The sequence below is a fragment of the Plecotus auritus genome, assembly GCF_963455305.1.
Source record: "Plecotus auritus genome assembly, chromosome: 1".
Classification (NCBI taxonomy): Eukaryota; Metazoa; Chordata; class Mammalia; order Chiroptera; family Vespertilionidae; genus Plecotus; species Plecotus auritus.
The window spans coordinates 237,033,117-237,056,127 of record NC_137770.1 but is presented as its reverse complement, the minus strand read 5'-3'; the positions used below and the strand labels follow the sequence as shown (position 1 = coordinate 237,056,127).

At 42.0% G+C, this 23,011-nt stretch overlaps 1 protein-coding gene across 7 annotated transcripts in view; it reads left to right on the top strand.

Annotated features, from left to right (window-relative positions):
- The window catches only part of SLIT2 (slit guidance ligand 2), a 359,996-nt gene extending 338,534 nt beyond the window's left edge, over nucleotides 1–21,462 (top strand). For all 7 annotated transcript variants that reach the window (XM_080648170.1, XM_080648169.1, XM_080648167.1 and 4 more), the window contains 4 exons: nucleotides 12,921–13,075; nucleotides 17,985–18,276; nucleotides 18,479–18,690; nucleotides 19,768–21,462. In XM_080648170.1, the coding sequence (XP_080504296.1) occupies nucleotides 12,921–13,075; nucleotides 17,985–18,276; nucleotides 18,479–18,690; nucleotides 19,768–20,009 (901 nt within the window). In that variant the 3' untranslated portion in view covers nucleotides 20,010–21,462. The remainder of the gene's footprint in view (nucleotides 1–12,920; nucleotides 13,076–17,984; nucleotides 18,277–18,478; nucleotides 18,691–19,767) is intronic.
- The last annotated feature ends 1,549 nt before the right edge of the window (nucleotides 21,463–23,011 follow it).

The following is a 23,011-nucleotide window of genomic DNA, read 5'->3' as shown; positions in this document are numbered from 1 at the left end:
GTGTGTGTGTGTGTATAATGTTTATTGATTTCAGAGAGAAAAGGAGAGGGAGAGAGAGATAGAAATATCAATGATGAGATAATCATTGATCAGTTGCCTTCTGCACACCCCCTACTGGGGATCGAGCCCACAACCCAACACATGCCCTGACCAGGAATTGAACCATGACCACCAGGTTCATAGGTCCATGCTTAATCACCGAGCCATGCCGCTGGGCATCATTTTGTTTCTCTTGAAGAGATCTAACATTTCAGAGACCTATTCCTTTGTACAAACAGCCTTGATGTTGGCAATACAATAGGAGTGGTTGTGACTGGGGTGAACCAAAAGCAAATCTTTGTCCAAACAGGACTAGGCTACACTCCTCAGTTCTCCCTGAATCTGTCACGTTTGCTACAACTCCAGCTTTTCCAACTAAAGGCAGAAATATGAAGTTTTTTAACTATAAAGTTTTCCCTCCTTTAAATATTAATTCAGATTATTTTAAAACTAGAGGCCCAGCATGTGAAATTGCATGAGACCCAGACCCACTGCACAGGCAGTACCCCAGACCCGCCCTGCGCAAAACAAGGGACCCCAGACCCGCCCTGCATGAGCCATGGGACCCCAGACCTGCCCTGCATGAGCCGCAGGACCCCAGACCCGCCCTGCACAAGCTGTGGGCGCCGCCTTCACCACGCGAGCCGTGGGCCCCGGCTCTGCCACCCAGCCCTGCGCGACCCTGTCTCACCATGTGAGCCACAAGTCCCAGCCCACAAGAGGTGCTCCATGCACCTCCTGGTGACCGGTTGTTTGGTTGTTCCGCTGTTATGGCGTCATGACCACAGGCCTTTTATGATATAGTCTAGTGGCCTGGTGCACGAAATTTGTGCACATTAAAAGGGAATTAATTAGAAGAAATATTTTAATACTAGAGGCCGATGCACTAAGATTCGTGCAAGAATGGGCCTTCCTTCCTCTGCCTGCCGGCACCACGTTCGCTCTGGCCCGGAGCCGCCTTTCCACCTTTGCTCCGGCCTGGAGCCGCCTTTCTGCCTTCCCACACTGCCCAGAGGCCCGGTGCGGCTGGGGCAGTGCGGAATGCCTGTGTTGTTGCCATGGTGACAACGCAAGAGTCCCAGCATCTCAGCACCTGTGTATGCAAATTAACCCACCATCTTTGTTGGGTTAATTTCCATACTCACTCCTGATTGGCTGGTGGGCATCATGAAGGTACAGTCAATTTGCATCTTTCTCTTTAATTAATTTAGATTGCTATTTGCCCTTTCTCTATAATGGAAGTGTCAGAGATGAAAGAAAATTAGTAAAATGTCTATAAAATCTCCTTCCTGTCAGAGTCTGGGCACGCCATGGAACCTAGTGTCAAGTCCCCACCCACCACCCACACGCACTTCGAAAACACAGGAGATGCAGACCCAGCCAGCCCCACCCCCATTGGGTGAGACCCAGACCCAGCCGACCCCACCCCGGTCAAGCCTCTCCGGGTGGGGGGCATGCCTCAGGATCCCGGTCCGACGCCAGAGCAGGGGGTGCAGCCTGAGGTCCCCTGTCAAGCCCTGCTGGGTGGGGGATGTGGCCTGAGATCCCCCGGCCTGGCACTGGGGCAGGGGATGCAGCATGAGGTCTCCTAGCCTGGCGCTGGGGGCACAGCCTGAGGTCTCCTGGCCCAGTGGTGGGGTGGGGGGGCGCGGCCTGAGTTCTCTCAGCCTGGAGCTGGGGCGGGGGCCACAGCCTGAGTTTCCCCATCAAGCCCAGCCCTGCCCCTGCAGCATCATGTCAGCACTGAATGGGGATGCACGCAGGCAGTGTCACATCACTAGCCGGGGACGCACGCAGGCAGCTTCACCTCAGCGCTGGGTGGGGACGCACGCAGGCAGCGTGAAGTTAGTGCTGGGGGCAGAAGTCCCTGTCCCCGTCCCCACCCACAGACTGGTTGTGACTGGGACACATTAATGGACAAATAAGCATATTACCTCTTTATATGTATAGATACCCTTTGGGGTAAACACAGTGCATCTATAGGCCAAACGAGCTTGACAACCAATCTGTGGGCATTGATTGGGACTAAGTAGAGATACTGACCTGTGTGTTGTTTGTATTATTCAAAAGCCTTTGTATCCTATTTGATCCTCCATAACAGTTCCAGGAAAGTCAATGCCAATTGTAGCCATGAATGGAATCCTTTTGGTGGTGAGCTAACCCATTTGGGAATATTTATATCATGGAAACAAACACATAATTATTGGTTTCCAAGTGAAATGAGATTGTTTCTTCATCTCCAAATGGTAATGAATTAGTGCCAACATTGAAGATATTGATAGGACTTAAATCATATAGCCTCAATTTGATTCAGCCCATAAAAAGATTGCAGAATATTGATTTTGTGGTTCATTTTTGGACTTGATGTTTTTGTTTTATTCTATGCAGTGAAACAGTAGAATACTTTCAGAAACCATAATAAAGGCTCTTGAGGTTAGCTTATTAAAGCTAGTTCTCACAAAAATATATATATTTAAAGTATTTCTAGATAAGTTGTAAAAACTAGGATAGGTTATATCCAAATGAGGAATTACTATAAAGAGCTTATTTTGAGTTTATGTTCATTACCATTTTCACCTAACAAGCAATAGAGTACACCCTGTAGCATTTATAAATACCATTAATACCATGTGACTCATTTTACAATATGAATCAGAAGTCTAGGAAAAGCATTGTTTTTAACTAATACTTACTCTTTAGTTTATGGCACAACAATCAAGAAAAGTTATTACATTTTTTAAGGAAAAGAAAAGAAGCAACAATTACCTGAAATTCAAGTAGAGAGATGATAGTCTGACTGATTAATTGATTAATATGTATTATATGTAAACTAGAGGCCCTGTGCATGAAATTCGTGCACAGGTAAGGTCCCTAGGCCTGGCCAGCGATCAGGGCTGATTGGGGCCTTCCGGCTGCTAGCCAGGGCCTTCCTTCTGGCTGCCTGCCGGGCCTTCCTTCATTCCGCACCACCCCCTAGTGGTCAGCGCATGTCATAGCAAGCAATCGAACTCCCGGTCGAACTCCCAAGGGGACACTTTGCATATTAGCCTTTTATATATATAGATATAATATGCATATATCAATTTTCCAATTTTTAATAGAAATTTGTTTTTGTATAATAGAGACCACAGCGAACAATTAAATTATTTTAGCACCCTAGTATTTGACAGGTAAGAATCATAGTGCCTAAGATGTATGTTCAGATCTAGACTTTGCCAATTACTAGGATATAAACTCAGGCAAGGTACATAATTTTCTGTACCTCACAATGCACTTCTGTTAATAATGTAACATCTTCCCTATAAAGTTTTTCTGAATATTGAATTGTAAACTCAGCTCTGTCCTCACTCCCCATTTTCATTGTCTTCATTCTCATCTACCTTGTAGCAATACAGAAAATTTTTTCTGGTAGTTCTTTCTGGGGTGTAGCAGAGGAGTTGAAAGTATACCCCCAATTCTTATACATTTACACTAGAAGTACAGCTTGTTTACAGTTTTCATGTAGAGCATTTTGAAAATATCCATCAAAATTACAAGTACATTTATGCTCCAACCTATAAAATCCCACTTCTGGAAATTGTTCCTACAAATATAGCGGAAGACATAGAAATAACGTGTGTGCTGGGTAATTTGCTGTGGCATTGGCTGTAAAAACAAAGGTTAGGAAGCAACCTAGTTTCTATCTAAGTAAACTATGTACAGTACATCCACAAAATGGAATGCACTGTTAAAAAGAAAAGGAAGGAAGGGAGGGAGGGAATGAGGAGGTTCTCTATGTATTACATTGGAAGATTTCCAAGGTATATTGCTCAGTTCAAAAGGGATAAAAAAGTAAGGCAGAAACAGTGTCAAACATAGGTGAATGTTTGCATTTTTATTTCCATGTATTTGCATAGACAAACGAGGGAAGACAGGAAACAGTTGGGTGGAAGCAAGACTTGTATGTGAATACCATGCAATATCATATGGATTTTTGAACTATTTGAATGTCACTATTGCTCAAACTGAAAATTGAAGTAATCAAAAGGAGCAGGTGCCCTAAATACAGTGTGACTTAATTCCAATCCCAGCTCAGTGTCTATACCTGTGTATCTTGAGCATATGGCTTAAGCTCTCTGGGCCTCACCTAATAAATGGTTATAACATATCAGAGTTCTGTCTTTGTGGGACTGTGGTAAGGATTTTATGATTTGATACATGTAAAATATTTAGAACAATGCATGCCAAATAGTAAAAATCATAGCTATTGGGATTATCAATTCAGAGTATCCCAAACTAGGTTCATTTCCTTTGCTTCACCCAAACCTGGGTCCCTGTCATGAGCCTAACTTCATTGAGAGGCAGCACAAATTTCTCAGGTATATAGATGTAGTGGAGTTACTATTAATCTTTTTTTCTTTCTTTTACCTTCAACTTGAAATTGGTCTCAAGTCTTAATTCTGTTTCTACTAATTTCTGGCATTTATCCAAATACTTCTGACCTTGCTCAGACAACTAGGATGTGAACTGTGATGAAAGGTATTCATTCCCCATCTTTATAGCAAAACCCAGCAACCACCCTGTTGCTTAATACATATTTTGTTGAGTTAAATTAAATTTTCAAATCTGAATGTGTTTCCACGTTAGCTAACATTAGAAAAGTACATTACCCTGCTGTTTTAATAAGAGGTATTTTTATGTATTCTTACCTTAGAGAATTTGTTCAGTTTAAGTTCAGTTTAATTGTGTAATTTTATGTTGTAAAAATGACTATGGTAAACTTTTCTTCAAATTATGCATTATTTAATGTGCTGATGGAACATTGCACAAAGGAATAATTTTGTGCAACAGGTGCATCTTTACAGTTGTGTGGTTTCTTTTCAACATTGATGGAAATGGATTTTATTTTAGTAAAATGAAATCTGACAAAATTAGGGGAATATAACCACATGTTAAGTTATTGTTTCTGTAGGGTAATTTTTGCTTTAAAAAGTTTCTGTCAGTTACTGTCTCAAATGAATCTGTATGAGAACCATTATCTCGCAGAATCATGTCTAGAGGGAGTAGTTAACATTGCTTTAAGTGTGATTCAGAAAACCCAAGATATAGTGATTATGTCTTTCCCAGTAGGACTAAAGTGGCATGCACGTTTCATCATTTTATTTCCTTTTCTTTTTGTTGTTAATCTTCACTGGAGGATTTTTTTTCCCCATTGATTTTAGAGAGAGTAGAAGGGAGGGGGAGAGGAGAGAGTGAAACATTATATGAGAGAGTCACATCAATCCGTTGCCTCCCACACTCATCCCAACCAGGGCGGGGAACCTGCAACTCAGGTACATGTCCTTGACTTGAATCAAACTCGAAATCCTTTGGTTCATGGGCTGACACTCTACCAGAGGTCCTCAAACTATGGCCCGCGGGCCACATGCGGCCTGCAGAGGACATTTATCCGGCCCGCAGGGTGCCGCTGCCTGTCCTGCTTAGCAGCCGACTCGTCCCGGGCCCGCAGTGCGCATAGGAATTTGTTCATAGTTTTTTTTTTTAAACTATAGTCCGGCCCTCCAACGGTCTGAGGGACAGTGAACTGGCACCCTGTTTAAAAAGTTTGAGGACCCCTGTGAGTCTCTAAACACTGAGAAACACCAGCCAGGGCTCATTTTATTTTTTACATCTGATTTCAAAAGGTCATGGTTTCTTGTAGACATGCTTACTGCTAACAGGGCCAAACATGCAAGCAGTGGTGTAGAGCAATGGTTTTCAAACAGTGTGGATCAGAATCACCTGAAAGGTACATTAAAATGCATATTCCTGGGCTCCGCCTCTAGTTCCTGATTCACATCTCAGCTATGCCCCCCAATTTTTGTTTCTCTAAGTTCCCAAGTGATGCTCTGGTCCAGGGACCATAATTTCAGAACCACTTTTATAAAAGCTCTAGATGTGCATCTCTTCTCATATCCAAGTTCCATGACATCATGCTTGATGTTGGCCTTGAAATCAGCGATGTGGAGAGTATTTCCACCACAGAAATCCCTAAAAACCCAGGCTCTTTTTCTTGTTTCAGAGAGCTAGTCATTGAACATTCACCAGCTGCCTAAGGGATCCAATTAGCAGAGATGACATGAACTGCCTAATGAGTGAATGATTGTAGAATGTCACACATAGCCTAATTTTTAAACTGCTTAGAGCAGTGGCTCTTAACCTTTCTAATGCCGCCACCCTTTAATACAGTTTCTCATGTTGTGGTGACCCCCAACCATAAAATTATTTTTGTTGCCCCTTCATAACTGTAATTTTGCTACTGTTATGAATCGTAATGTAAATATCTTGTGTTTTCCGATGGTCTTAGGAGACCCTGCTGCTGTAGAGCCTAAGACCATCGGAAAACACAGATATTTACATTACGATTCATTAACAGTAGCAAAATTACAGTTATGAAGTGGCAGTGAAAATAATTTTATGGTTGGGGGTCACCACAACATGAGGAACTGTATTAAAGGGTCACGGCATTAGAAAGGTTGACAACCACTGGCTTAGAGAATAACATCAAAAGAAACGTGGCAATAGTGCCATGAATGAATGAGTGAATGAATGAATTAGTGAATGAATGAATGAATGCATGAATGAATGAATGACAGCCTAAACTTAAAATTACCATCAGGAGTAATCCCTTGCACAGAAATGGAGTAATTCATTTTTTTTTTCTCAAGCAGGCCAATAATCGATTGCCTTTTACAGTGACTGTTGTCATCTAGATAGAAACCTTAAATATTTTAATAAAAATGGCATGCTTTGTTTTTTAGATTCAAATTAATGTCATATTCCAAACCAGACAGCTTCTTTGGAACCATGGTCAACTATTTAAAAACTAGGAAATCAAATAAATATCTTACAAAAGCACAGGATTGTACCATTCATTAGTCAGCTTCAGTAGTTAAGGAACGCATACACCTTCAGGGGAATTTCCCCTCCAGCTCTTAGTCTTGGTTCAGTACACAGCCCCTGAGTTAGGCAACTTACAGGCTTAGCTTAAAAATAATAATAATAATAATAATAATGACAATAATAATAATAAATTGGTTCTCGTTGGAGAAACAGAATCGATACGGTTTTCTCATTTCCAAGATAAAACTCGGCCCTTCTTGAAATAACACAGGGGAAGTCACCACTTTTACCAACTTTATAACTTTGAGCAGGTTACTGCACCTCCGTGTGCTTACATTTTCTCATCTGAGCAATTGGAATTAGATCTGTTTTTCATGTGTGATTGGGAGAATTGTAAGTAATGAGTGCAAAGCTCCTAGTATGGTGCGAGGCACACAGTAGGGTCACAATGATTGTTAATGATTGTGGTTTATGGATGCTCTTCATGCTCAGGTATCCAGATGCTAAAGAATAAATACCCAAGTGCAAATGTTATTGTCTTACATGGGGCTCTGACTGAAGGCAGATTCACTTTCTATTTTAGTGCATTTTAATTAGATAATTTGCTTCTGAAGTACTGGGTAAAATATAACTTTACTTGATAAACTCACTATTTTATAAAATGTCCCTGTGAAAAAAACTCTCATGCATATACATAAATACCTTTGATCCCATTTGGCCCCGGCATTCCTTTTGATTTAAAGAGATAGGCAGGGAGATTTTTATTACCCTCCCACCATACAGTTGAAGTAACTTCAGCCAAGAGATATCAAAATGAGGTGACCAGTTGAATTTGTCTGTTTTTTTTGTTCCTATTTAATTGCACAGAATGTGCCAACAGATACTTAAAATTTTTTAGGCAGAAAGTTGGACCGTGCATAAACCAAATGAACTGTTTATCTTTATTCGGTTCCTGATATAACTCAAGATTTATGGTGGAGATGGAAATATGAAAGTCACTGTGACTGTGTCCTGCATAAATTAGGAAAATCTGAGACAAGTTGGAGCCTCTCTTCTCTTAAGCCCCAAGTTCTTAAACTCTTTTTCTATAGCAGACCACAAGACACAGTTGAGTAACTGCTTTGTTTTCATACATCCATTTAGAAATTCAAAAATAGAAAACGTCAGGTAACTGATGAGTATAGCAAAACGGAATTACATAATAATGCTAATAAGTGCAATGTATGTTCCCAGTGGAAAGGCTCGATGTTAAGTGGTTCACTTGTGACTTCCGTGAGTCATCAAATACATAGTTCCCGAGGGAGGAGGGAGAGAGTTTATCAATACTTGTCAGAACGCAGAGGGATCTGTGCATTGCAAGTGGGTAGGTAGGCAATGGCTGTGATAGATGGTAAAATCGATGATGGCTGTTTTATTGTGTAACAACTGCTGTGTCAGACACCGCTTTATTTTAAAAGGGCATTCCTGGTCCTGCCCAGTTTATGGTATGCTTTACAGGACAGCGTGAAACACCAGTTTAGAATACTCTTAGCTCTCACATATCCTCCCCAGGTCACATCCCCACAATGCCACCTTAGAAAACAAAAAATCTAAAAATATTAGGATACAGCCCTAACCGGTTTGGCTCAGTGGATAGAGCGTCAGCCTGTGGACTGAAGGGTCCCAGGTTCGATTCCGGTCAAGGGCATGTACCTGGGTTGCGGGCACATCCCCAGTAGGGGGCGTGCAGGAGGCAGCTGATCGATGTCTCTCTCTCATGGATGTTTCTAACTTTCTATCCCTCTCTCTTCCTCTCTGTAAAAAATCAATAAAAATATATTTAAAAAAAAAATATTAGGATACATTCCCAGAAGTGGGGTCGCTGAACAAAATGAATTGACCAACAAAATAAGACCCAAAGAATGGAGGCATAGAACAGACTGACATACCTCAATGTGGGGTTGAGGGGACAAGAAGAGATAAACCAAAGAACTTATATACTAATAGGCATAGCACATGGACACGGGCAATAGGGTAGTGAAGACCTGGGGCGGTTAGGGGCTGAGAGGAGGGGGGAAAGGGAGGAAGAAGGGAAGATATCTATAATACTATCAACAATAAACAAATATTAAAATAAAAATATTAAATTCACAACACATATCTGTTAAAAGGCCAGAGTGTGGCCTTCATTCTAGGGAAAAAGAAATGGAATTCAGCTCAGTGATAACTCTTGCCAGGTTCTGGAATGATCAGCTTTGACACAAAGCTTTCAGGAGGAGAGAAACATAGTCAGTCTGAATTTTATAATTGGGAAAATTTAATCCAAATCCAGGTTTCATGTCTATACACTTCAGAGGCCTTCTCATAGCCTTCAGACTCTCATTATAAGGTTATTGCATATTTTTTACAATTCTTGATTTTTAGTAAATGTACAAGTTGTGCAACCATCATATGAGGTTGTTTTCCATAGAACTTTATTCCTGGGCTATTTGGGAGAGAAATCATCTATACATGTTGATTGTATAGTACTAGGTACTCTTTAGGTGTGTTTTCTTTTCTTTGCAAAAGTGATGCATAATAATTAGAAGCACACACTCTAGAAACAAGCTGTGCGCACCAGTACGGCCAAGGGTGAACCTGAGGTGGGGAGGTGAAGGATTGAAGAAAAGACAGACAAGAGAATACAGCTGGGGCTCGGTGGATCTCCCATGCCTGGATGAGGACACAAAAGACCCAGCCTGCAAGCTGATGCTTTATTTTATAGTCTGATTAAAACAAGGGTAGATTAACATGTATACAAATGTTCTTGTTTTGGCAACACTTGCTGCACCTCCCACAGCCATTAGCTACCTAGGAAGGAATTAGGGAACAAGGTCAGGCTTAATTATGCTAGGAGAGCTCTTCCCTTCAGGCTGGGACTTGTTTGTGGCCCTGCCACGGGTCAGCCCAAGGCTTGACCCTAGAGCCACTCCCTACACCAAGCAACCTGGCTTCAAATTTATTTGGCCACTGGCTGTGCCAGCTTGAATACCCTAGGTGCTCAAACCTTAGAGTTGTTATGGGTATCAAATGAGTTAACCCATGTAAAGCTCTTAGGTCAGATCCTGGCTCATAGTATGTGCTCTATATTTCTTTGGTCTTATTAATCACATTTCCCTGATGAGGAAGAAAAAGCAGAGGAAAACTACCTGTGTCACAAACCCAGTGTCACAAATCAATGAGACCTAGGACAAGCTGAACAAGGTTTATCTCCCAGCATTGTGCTTCAGGATATGACCCCTGAAAAATCAGATATTTTAAATAAAGTGCATTGTTTAGATGTCCTTCCTGAAGATTGCTTGAAGTCTCTAGTCTAGACTATGTGTAACTATAATCCCACTAGTATTACTAAAAAACTATATATGTTATGCTTAATACAACTCCCTCATATTTTATTTACTTAACATATATTTATTGAGCATCTACTATATACCAGGCACTCTACTGGATACATTAAAGAGTACAGAAATAAGTAATACTGCTCCTGCTTTAAAGTTGTGTACTCAGTTGTACTGTACCAAACACCACCATTGACAATGACAACCCTGGATTGATTGTCTAAAACCCATGTGACCCAGAACCCATTCCCCAGTACATATGGCTTATTTTTACAATTGTAAAGAAAAGGGAGAGGAGTGTTATTAATATTTATGACTTAATTAAGGTCAGTGTTCATAAAACATTGATAGAAAACCATTTTGAGGGTTGCATATGATCACAAAGGAAAAAGCGATTGACCACTACCTTCTCTATGTATATCTTTATTTTAATGTTTTACCTAAAACTTTTAGGAATTTGAACAAGATATGCCCTCAAACAAGCTATTGTGTTTTTGCCAGTCTTTTAATCTTACAGTTATTATTAAAAATGAAATTGGACTAGTTTCTTTCTGAAAACTCTGAGATAGCATGGCATTATTTATATAATGATTTGATACTAATATCTAACATTTAACTTTGTTCTTTCCATATGCTGGATGCTTTGCTCTGCATTAAAAAAAAAAAATCATTCTCTATAGACCTCCCATTATTTATAAGAGGGATAAATATTTACTAGCATTTACTGAAAAGAAAACTGAAATTTATTGGCAATTAAGTAACTTATCTAAAGTCAAAAATTTAATAAATTTAAGACCTGGATTTAAATCCAGGTTTACCTGACATCAAAATCTGTATGCTAAACCACTAGTTGATATTTCTACACAGCATATCCCCTTAGAAAACAGTCATAATTGAGACCACTAAAAGTTGCAATGAAAATTTATTTAGAAAACAATGTCCTTGTATAGCATTTTTACTTAGAAAACAATGTCCTTGTATAGCATTTAGTGGGATAATTAAATGTGTAGAAGGCAAAAATATTGATTGTTGTATCTAACATTTTTAAAAGATGACATTTGAGACAGGTTATCAAAGATCCCTGCACACAGGGGCTCCTTTCACACTTAAAATAGAGAACTTCAGGTTTTTCACAGTTCTGCAGAATGCTTTCTATTGTTGTCAAATCACAAAATCTATTTTATGCAGGAAAAAAAGGAAAAGATTAGACTTCTATGGTGAGAACCATTGAGCAGAAATGTCAATACATTCTTCTGTTATTTCCCAGGCTTGACCTGTTAGCAAATCTAAATATCAGCTCCTGGGAATTTAAGGAAACACCTTGCGTAGAGAATATTCGTTATTCACAATCTCTCTAACATATGCTCTGATATTTCCACTTTTGAGCCTTTTAAAAGTCTTTCCAGTAAAACACTATTGTATTAGTTCTGTAATATTCACTATTTACTTTTGGGCCTAATTTGCATTATGCCCTATTTTGCATCTATACTGAATAGTAAGTATCTTCCCAACATGCACTGTGTCTTGATCCTGTTTTCTTCGTGGGTCCTGTTCTCATCTTTGCTGCTGCAGCACTCCTGTGAGATGTACAGCCCTGCTTCCCAGCCACACAGCACCTACATACTGATCGCACCCAATTTCATCCTATTCCCAATTCTCATGTTTCATTGACCTCAGTTTTTAACCATTTTGTGACTTTTCATAAGCCCCCCTCAAACTTTTTCGAATAATTGCTGGACCCAGCCCTACAAAGTTCTAGAAGAGAAACTGAAGAACCACTGTCAGCACTAGACTCCTGGATACGACGATGTTACGCTTTCTGTTTAATCTGTATTCCCTCTTCTCCACTGAATGTAGATTTCTTCCCAGGAGTATCATTTGATGGGTGACCTTCTAAAAAGTGCAAAAAAAGTAAGAGTATATTATCAATTAACACATTTTACAAAGTGCAGCCCAGTCAGTGTGGCTCAGTAGTTGAGCATTGATCCATGAACCAAGAGGTCACGGGTTCAATTCTTGGTCAGGGCTCATGCCCAGGTTGTGGGCTTGATCCCCAATAGGGCCGTGCAGGAGGAGGCAGCTGATCAATGATTCTCTCTCATCATTGATGTTTCTACTCTCTATCCCTCTCACTTCCTCTCTCTCTAAAGATCAATATAAACATTTTTTTAAAAGTGCAGTGATCCTACCACCTTGGTTCTTCCTGTATTCATGTGTATGTTTGATTCTAATGTCTTATGTGCAGATTGAAGAGAGCAGAGGCAATTATCTCCTAACATTAGTGTATGTAGGAGGTATTTGACGCAGGCGTAGGTTACTTGTCTTGTAAATGGAACTTTTGTGGCATTTTAAAGCAAATATATCAAGTGTCTTTTTAATTTCTATATATTAGGAGAAAATGAGTGGATAATGATAAAATGTACTCATTTCCACTTCTCCCAATGGAAGAACAAGCTTCTATCTTTCCTAGGAATAGAAATTTTATCACCTTGAACATATATTTTCTTTTTAAATCAACCAGTGGTTTTTATCTTTATTCATGTTAGATAGGAGTATGTTCTCCCAAGAAGTGCTTATTGGATTTGTATTGTAACTTTTTTCTTTAATATGAAGAACATGGAAGCACCATCTAAGTTTTGTTTTTGTTTGTTTGTTTGTTTGTAGCGTGGAGACGATCAATGATGGAAACTTTCACATTGTGGAGCTACTTGCCCTGGACCAGAGTCTCTCCCTCTCCGTGGATGGAGGGAGCCCCAAAATCATCACCAACTTGTCAAAGCAGTCCACTCTGAATTTTGACTCCCCACTCTACGTAGGAGGTAAGCACTCTTCCAAATCCAGTGGGTTTTGATGTGTGATTGTCATCAAAGCCTGATTCTGAAGTTGTTGGTGCCTGGTCCCATGGTCATTGACCAATACTGATCCATCCCTGAAAGACAGCAAGGATAGAAAAGGAAGAGTCCAAATAAGCTGTTAAGGGATCATTCGTAATTCCAGCTCCGGTTTTAACTAAATGGGTCATTGGGGTGGAGAAGAATATTGATATTTTTTTGTGTCTATCACATGCTAGGTGAGTTACACATTATAGAAATTAATCTTATTATTTAATCTGGTCTATGGACAAAAGAAATGGTGAGAGAACAAATCAGACAATGAAAAAAATGAAAAAACAGGTTTGATGCACATGGTGGAGTGCATGACCTCACCCCAGCTCCCTTGAGGAGGTGAACATATTACCATGCTGGAATGTCTGGGCCACCAGTGGCTAACTCATGTAGATAATAGGATAATTACTAATGAAATTGAATGAATGAATGAACAAACAAACAAATAAATGAATGAGTTAAATGTACAAATTGCATTGGGGTAATAGAAAGTATTTTTGTTTAGCTGTGACCTTAATGTGGGTGAACAAGAGAGAGGGTTGGGAGGGCAGATGATTTGGTCTTGGAGTGATAAAGACTCTGGACTTTATTTTAAGCAAGAAGAAGTCAGAGGAGTAAATAGGTGAGGAAGGAAGTATCCGCAAAATTCAGAAGGATCTCAGAGGAGAGGATCCACAAAAGAGAGAGCTTCCACTCTTGCCTCTATCTGGAGGAGCCAACATAAACTGAAGACATAGAATTTCAAATTTCAGGCAAAGAAGCATGTGATGTTGAACTGAATGAAATCACATTGGATTGAGTGAGGTGGATTGACTGATAAAAATTAACTTACTTTACAGATAAATAAGCTAAAGCTTTTCAACAGGTCAATGTCACTGATTTCTTCACCAGGACAGGTAATTTCACAAAGTTTGCCTCCTTCCCTTCAAAATAATAGTAACTGTTGGCTGCTGTACAATGTCCTCAACCCCTCAAACCCTTCCCAGACAGCTTTGTTTGGAATTGTCCTGAATGTCCAGAACACTTTTATTTTTAATAATTTCTGCGATAGAAAATCTTAGCACTTAGATAGAAAGTTAAAAGTCTTTGGTTCCATTCTGTAAATATTTATTGAGCATCTCCCATGTTCTGTAAACTAAGTTATTACATTTGTCAGGGATATGGAGTTGAAAAAGAATCTCTTCTGTGCCCACAGGCGTGGGGAAGGCAGGCACATTTTCAAGTAATCAAACGCCTCCCCTGTTAAGTCTGTGCAGCAAGTTGACTGATGTAGTTGCTTCATGGGAATCACAACTATGAGATTCATTAAAAGACAGAGCCTTCCCTTTGGTCTGGACTACAGTTAACAGGTGTTGCCTTGGGATGGACAAGGCAAGTCACGGAGGCACCTGACATATGAGAGAAATTATATTTGCTAAGCACATGCTATGTGCCCAACACAATGCTTCTTTGACAGTCTTATTCTTCAGAGACTTTAGGAAGTAGGTATGATTTTTCTTTGTTTTACAGTCCCGAAGAGACAGTGCCAGGGACTTCATAAATCTTGTTCAAGTTCACAAAGCTATGAAGTGATAGACACCTCATTCAAGGCCAGGTCTGTCTGACCCCCAGCCACCTGCATTGCCAGTCAGTTACTAGCATAGAGCAGAAAGGGAAGCAGTCTACGTGTGTGGCTTTTTGTTCATTTTTGGATTTGTTCTTCACTTGATATCATTATGCTTCCATTGCAAACCATTTCATTCAATGTTTTTAAACCCCTTTAGGATATGGTGGAGTTCTGGGGGGAATTACAGAATCAGAGTGCTTGGGTCAGAACATTTTTCAATAAAGGAAAACAAAAAGTTTTAAATTCCTAACTAAAACTGGTAATCCTCTGAGGGTAGAGGGCCCGGCTCTCCATCCAGGCCTGAGGGGAACCACTTCCATCCCCGCCTCACTGCCAGAGAACAGAGTGGACAAATTTCCTTTAATTCAGATTAAAGAAACACAAGGCGATGGTAGGACCACAGCCCTGAATACTCTTGGCAAAGGCAGAAGGACCTGGGTTAGCCAAGGAGAACCAGGTAAACAAGCTGTCCTCTCTCTCCCAGTTTGAAAATAGGGACACACCTCAATGATGACACCATGCCTTGGGCCCTTTGCAGGAATATTCTCTATCAAAAGAGGGAGGCAGCCTTACCTTCCCTTGGGTCATCAGTTACCCAGGATATAGACCTTGCTCAATACAAAACAGTCTAATCTTTACGCTTTTCTGTATAATAACCCAATCAAAACATGTAGCATTGCCTGATGGGATTAAAAACAATAGTTAAGACCTGCACATAAAGACCCCTCAATGTATCACGATCTCCTAATGCCACAGAGGAAGTCAGCTTTGACACTTGATCCCTTTGTTGTCATTTTAAAACATGTAGAGCTTATTAAGGCTAAAACCATCTACTAAGTTATCAGTTGACTAATAGATTGATTGACCTCCAGTTACAGCCCATGGCATGGAAGAAAGGCTAAAAGGAACAACAACACAGGGATGTACTTCCGCTTATCAATTAAGACCTAGTTCCCTAGTCAGAACTGTGGCAGGTACGCGAAAGGTTGACTCAGAATACTTCATTGTATGATGTCCTATTGAAAGTCAATATATGTGTGATGGATCCGCGTTTACAATTTACTATGATCAAAGCTGGACTTTTCACAGTTGTTAGCTTTGGGAATAAAAGGAACACACTTCCTAATTGTCCCTGCTGAGGAACATCTCCAGTCAGTATTTAACCTTGACACATGCACATATGTACATTAAAATCCACACATATGTGATGGACAGATAAGAGTAAATTAGAAGAACTTACCCAGAGCAAGGAATTTCCTGTCATGGTCCTCTCCTGGAAATGGCAGGCTTCATCCTTTTGACCCAGCTCTACACTGTAGCCCAGTCTCTAAGGCCAGATGGACATAGACTAAAAGCCTGAACTCATGGAACTTCAAAGCCAAGTACATAGTTCAGTACCCATCAAAGTGTGATGGGGAGCCACCTGCATCAGAATCACCTGAGTTGCAGGTTAACATTTAAATTCCTGCATGACACACCTTCCTGCTGAGTCAGAATCTCAGGGAGGGGAGAGAAGGGGGTCGGGGAGCCGACTTCCAAGCATGCACTTCTGGTGGTTCTTATGTGTGACCAGCTTGGAAACAACTTTTAGTCCATCCATCCACGTTATAGATGAGAAAACCAAGCCCTAGACCGGACCAAGTGCATACAGAACCAACAATAAAGACTTCTACCTCTAGCCTTGTGATGCTGTGCACTTAGCTGTCTGACTCTGGCTCCTCTGAATGGGAAAGATGATGATGCCATGAGGCAGGGCCCAGAGAGTACTCAGGTTCTTGGTCTTTGTAACCATTGAACCCCCTAGGAAGTGAGAGCCAGTCTTTCCCCCCTTGAACCCTCCAACCAGAAGCTCAGAGTCCAGGCACAAGGAGGACTTGAACAGCCAGGGGGAAGTCAGCTGCTCTGCGAGCCTCCACCGTCCTCCCCCTCTCCCACCGCAACCTGGACAGTTGCCTCCTGTAGGATCTCATCCAGGAGCTATTTCAGGGTCTGGCTTAGGCTGTGGAAAGATTCCTCAGTGTTGCCAAATGTGGGTTACTCCATGACTGTCACTAGTGGAATGAACATATACAAAGATTGCTAATTCTGTGTTTGGAGGAATTTCTTTTGTATTTCCGATGTCTTGGAATAGGATGGTTTCACTCTCAATTAGCAAGAAAAACAATGATGTGAATGAGGTGCTGTCCTGACAGGAAGCATGGCGAGTGTCTGAGGCACTGGCATCCACGGCTGTGCTCTGGATGTTCTCAGTGGTGACCTGGATTAGTTGCTAGCTTAGAATTTGGCAGGACCAGGGTCACAGTCACTGTGAACCACCAGCTCTCACCCTCTGAATCCACATGGACTGAATGGTGCTGAGAGATTGCAGAGGGTCATCTCATCAGCCTGACTCTAACTCGGTCCTGCTGGGTGACATTGAGTAGACCCTTGGGTCCTGGGCCTTCCGTCTTTAAGAGGCAGGATTAATCAGAGATTACTAACCTTGCTTTGTGGAACTCTAGGTTTCCAGGGGGTGTGTCCAGGTAGAGGGGGTGAGTGTGGAGAGGGGAGAGAGCACTACCCCCTCCCCCTTCCCAATCCTGCCTTTTGGGAACACTAGCTCAGCTTTTCGGTTTTATATATGTATGTATGCCTTTGTGTCAGGTTTGGTTTGAAACAAATATTAAAAATTGAAGATTGACCACCAGTGAACTAGGTCCTTTCTCTAGTTGTACATTAAATTTGCCAGAGTCTTTTCTAAAAAAGAGAAGCAGAGAACACACATCTCAGTGTTTGAGTTGTAAACTATGAACCAGGAAGTCATGGTTCGATTCCCAGTCAGGGTGCATGCCCGGGTTGCAGGCTCCATCCCCAGTGTGGGGCATGCATGATCAGTGATTCTCTCTCATTGTTGATGTTTCCATCTCTTTTCCTCTCCCTTCCTTTCTGAAATCAATAAAAATATTTTTTTTAAAAAAAAAAGAAACACACATCTCTTCTCCCTCCCCACCCTGCCCAGAAAATCGGATCAAGGAGGTCTGGGCTGAGGTCCCAAGTAACAGTATTTCTTCAAAGAGCCCATGGGATTCCAAAGTGCATCCAGGTTGAGACCACAGGACCAGATGCTCATGCCATCAGTTTCTCCTATAGACGTGTCCCACAGACTGCCACCCTGCGGGAAGAGCTAAGAGCATCTGGGTGGTAAATGGCTGAGGAGTCCCCAGAGAGCCTGACCTCTGACTCGCTGTCCCTCCCCAGGCATGCCCGGGAAAAACAACGTGGCTGCCGCCCTGCGCCAGGCCCCCGGGCAGAATGGCACCAGTTTCCACGGCTGCATCCGCAACCTCTACATCAACAGCGAGCTGCAGGACTTCCGCAAGGTGCCCATGCAAACCGGCATTCTGCCCGGCTGTGAGCCATGCCACAAGAAGGTGTGCGCCCACGGCACGTGCCAGGCCAGCAGCCAGTCTGGCTTTACCTGTGAGTGTGAGGAAGGATGGACCGGGCCCCTCTGTGACCAGAGGACCAATGACCCCTGTCTTGGAAATAAGTAAGTTCGGGCTACTTGTTAGTGAAACATGCATATGGCAATCCTCAAAGCAAACCCTAGGAAAGGAAGGAAAGAAGAAAGGGAAAGAGGGAGGGAGGGAGGGAGTCAGCCTCTGAAACTGTCTCCTTCATATTTCTTCCATCATCCTCCATCCTCCTCCTCTCTGCTAATGCATCGTCATTCCTGCGTTCCTCCTCTGCAGATGCGTGCATGGCACCTGCCTGCCCATCAACGCCTTCTCCTACAGCTGTAAGTGCCTGGAGGGCCACGGGGGTGTCCTGTGTGATGAAGAGGAGGACCTGTTTAACCCCTGCCAGGCCATCAAGTGTAAGCACGGGAGATGCAGGCTGTCAGGCCTGGGGCAGCCCTACTGCGAATGCAGCAGCGGATACACCGGGGACAGCTGTGACCGAGGTAAGCCAACCAGCTGGGCACCTCCGCGTCTTAGAAAAGGAAGAGAGCCTTGTCTTTGAAAAGAGAGAGAAAGGGAGACAATGGGAGTGAGCCAGAGAGGGGGGAGTGAGAGGAGGAAGGCCTGGACTTTGCAGGACTTGTAGTTGCTGCTGCTGATTGATTTCCCAGTGTCATGAAGGCAGCAGGGGGGAGCTGTCCTAACCTTCCGCGTCAAGATTGTACCTGCCTTCGGCTGTCTGCTCCCAAGCTGATCTGTGAAAACCTCCCTTCTGCCTTATGAGGAAGCACACCTCACTGTACTCCTTTCTTTCCTTTATCTGATGTTCTCACCCAAATATATTACCAGTTTGTCTCCTGGCACAAAGAGGGAACTAATAAAGAGGCTCTAGCTTGAGGATAAAATCACCTCTGACATTAGAATCAAATGGTTTGTCCCAGCACATCGTGCAGGTGTGAGGGATGGGATGGGGCTGAGGTGCTGGCCCATCTCTTTCCTCCCTCGTGTCTGTGGGACCAGCTCGCCCTGGTCCCCAGCTGGCCCAGATTCCGCTGAGTGTATCAGAGGGACCAGACAAGGGGAACGTGCCCATGGAAGCTCTGAGCAGGTGGCTCTTTTTGAACTCGTTCCTACCAGGGTAATTTATGAAGTCCATGGAATGTTCTTTGTATCAAGTAACAGACTAAATGATATTAAACCCCAGGTCTAATAAATTAAACCACATACTCTCTGAAACGTCTCCCTGCGGTAAACAGATCCAGCTGCTGGGAGTGTAAAAACAGAAGAGGCGCATTTTTGCCATAAAAGAAAAGGGTTAGGAACCCAATTTTCTTGTCAGTCCAGTGGCCATAGTAGTTACAGCTCGCACTGAAGTAGTCACTGAAAATAAAGGCCCCAGAGAAGCTTTTTTTTTTTTTTTTTCAAAGAACAGCAGGCCATGCCACCAGTCCCTATATGCCCTGGAAGTATAACTGACAATAGCAGGAAGGGACAGGAAGGAGAGGCGCCCCCTGCTGGCTCCAGGCGGATTCGCACTCCCTCTGCATGACTTACAGCTTGTGCTCTGTGTTCTTCCCTAGAAGTCTCCTGCCAAGGGGAGCGGATCAGAGATTATTACCAAAAACAGCAGGGCTACGCCGCTTGCCAGACAACCAAAAAGGTGTCCCGGCTGGAGTGCAGAGGCGGGTGCGCGGGGGGCCAGTGCTGCGGGCCCCTGCGGAGCAAGCGGCGGAAATACTCCTTCGAATGCACTGACGGGTCGTCCTTCGTGGAGGAGGTCGAGAAGGTGGTCAAGTGCGGCTGCAGCAGGTGCGCCTCCTAACCGCCTCCCCACCCCCGGGCTGCTGTCTTGGCAGATGCTGTCTCCTGCTTGGCCACGCTGGACTCGCGAATGCTTCCTAGTGGAAATATTTGAAATATATTGTAAAATACAGAACAGACTTATTTTTATTATGAGAATAAAGACTTTTTTTTTTCCTGCATTTGGAAGAAAAAATAAAATAAAAATGCGTGAACCACAGCTTCCCCGACACCAGAGAAGTGGGAAGGGAGGTAACCCGGAGACATTGGAACAGCGATGGGGACAAAGCACATAGCCAGGGAGCCAACCGCAAGCCTGAACTTGAACTTGCCCAGGGCACAGGCTCCTGAGCCCTCATCTGAGTCACTGCGGCCCAAGGGAACCAAGCACATGTGTGAGTGAGGATGCAAGGCGGAGGGATGGAGCCCAGGATTCGCAGATAGGACAGGTGGATGAGAAATATTTTGTGCAAAATATAGTCTCCGGAAGACCTGGGTCCCATTCGTGAGAGACAGGATGGGGGTGCTAAAATGTTATCGTCTTTTTATACAGGTCGGCATGTTAGCACAAGAAGCACACAAAAGTGTTTATCGACCGTTTTCCAGTATTAATTTTTTTGTAATATAAACGATAAAGGAGATGATAAAGAACCAATAGATTATTGATAAATAAATTAGTAATAATATGATTTTTTTTGTTTCTATGAGTTCTAAACAGCCCTATACAGTATTCTGTTTTCATGAGAAATATTTATTGTATCAAAGTACATTGTACTTAACATGTTAGGCCATCCTTTTGCTGTTTCTTGATGCTTTAATATATATTAATTTATAATTGTCCTGATATTTTTGTACATTTTTCAAACTTAAAAATCAGGATTTTTTTGGCAATAGTACTAACATAGGGTGATATCTGGGGATAAAGATGTGTTGGTCTGTTTGTTTACTTGGACATCTGACCACTGGTGTCACTGACCTACTGGCCTCACTCAGGACACCTGCAGAGCCTTGTCAAGTCTATGGGTGAGACGGTCCTTGTACAGAAAGTGGCCGCTGCAACCTGTCCTCACAGAACAGAGATGGTATGTAGCAAACGACACTAGAAAGTAGATCTGTTACAGATGAATACGTCCTTGACCTTTTGGGGGGGTGGAGTGGCAAAAGAAAAGGCTGTAATGACAAGAAATGTGATTTTTTTCCCCAAACAATAAAGCTCCTTTATTACCCTAATGTTCCCATGTTAACATGTTTGCTGCTAAATTATAATGTAGAATTGAGAGTGATTTATAGTGGATTGTGCTCTTCCCTCCTCAGAATCCCAGGGTACCCTGTGAAGATGCAGATGTTTCTTTCCAAAAGCTCTTTTTACAAAGATAATTAGATGTACATGTATAATTCGGTGTGCTCTGTCTTTCTCCGGACTAATATCAGTGACACTACTGATGTTTGTAAATTAAACAGATATTTACTGCATTAACAGCTTGGTGAATTTCTTAGAAATTGCACAATGTTTAGCGTCCCGGCCTTAAGAATCCCTTAATCATAGTGATTCAGAAAGAACAGAGAAGAGAACCTGTACTTTCTGTCGTCAGAAGTCGGCTTGCAATTAGCATAGTGTCAAGTCTGGGGACTTGGGAATGACCACATGGGAAAAAGGAGTAGAAGGACACATTCTATGCTAGCAGGAAAAGTGCCTATTCCATTCATTTCTCCCCCAAACAGTACAAGGTGTAATCTAAGTAAAGCACAAATGGTATTTTTTATTTTGTTCTTTTTTCCTCAATTAGAACCAGATGGAAAACAGTGAAAGGCCGGGACTCCCTTTCTTCCAGGGCACTCTCAGAAGGAGTTAGTAATGGCGAGGGCCCATCCAGAACAGGGAAATAGCATCATCCTAAGATGCTTTCTTCATTTTCCTGTAAAAATATCATGATCACCCAGGTGCACATACACACACACACAGTCTCTCACAGACGCAAATTGTTCAAACATGTATTCATTCTTGTTTTAAATGTCTGCATTTTAATGATAGAAATACACAGTGATAGTAAAACTTTTTTTTAAAATTTCCATCAGTTGCTTCTTTTTTTCCCCAAGAGTTGTGGATCATTCATTAAGCAAAGAACATATAGGAAGAGGATATGGTTTAGATTTGTGTTTATGGGTATATAGCTACTGTGTTTTTATATGCCAGGCACTATGCCAAGGGCTTTCTCTGAGATGCCTCATGCAACGCTCACTGCAAACCTACGTATGGGGTTGTCATGATCCCTACTTTATACAGGCATAAACAGCGAGGACAGAGAAGCTGAAATCCTGTGTCATGATCAAGAGATGCAGGCAGCAGCTCAGTAACTACAGCCCTCCACTAAGGTTCTTTTAACCCTTTGAGCCCCATTTCCAAAGCTCGATTTTTTTCTCTCTTGATCATGTTGATGTAAGTAATCTAGATTAGAGACGTTTGTTTTGTTTTTGTTTTTTTAAAGGAAAAACAAGAGAAGTCTTAGTAGTTTCCAAACTGTATTCTTTCCTCTTTCCTGCTTATAAAAGCACAAAATAGAATTATGCTTGCCTGAGATTTGGGCTGAGTTAGCAAGTTTCCTACGGGATTGTTTGCCCCATGATGGCACTACTTTCTCCAGATGAGCCCTTCTTTGAGAAAATTCAATAGCCAAATAATTCCCAGCAAATTAGACAAATTAAGGGCAATTGTTCATGTTATAAAAGGCTCCTCACTTTTAAAGCCTTGACCATAAGATTACTTTAAGAAGAAAACTAACTATTCTAGAGAATTCCCAACAGACTGCAATCGTTAAAAAGCATTTTGCACATTTCAGAATCAAAGCTACTGCACGGAGTAATGTACACTTGTAATTTGCAAAGATAGAGTGATTAAACATCTTTAATGTGTTTACTTTTAAATTCTCACACTAGTGAGGCACCATCAGGAAATGCCATGGATATTTGACGTGTTCAATTTAAGATATGTTTATTAAATAACTATTTCAATCTTTTCAGATTTCC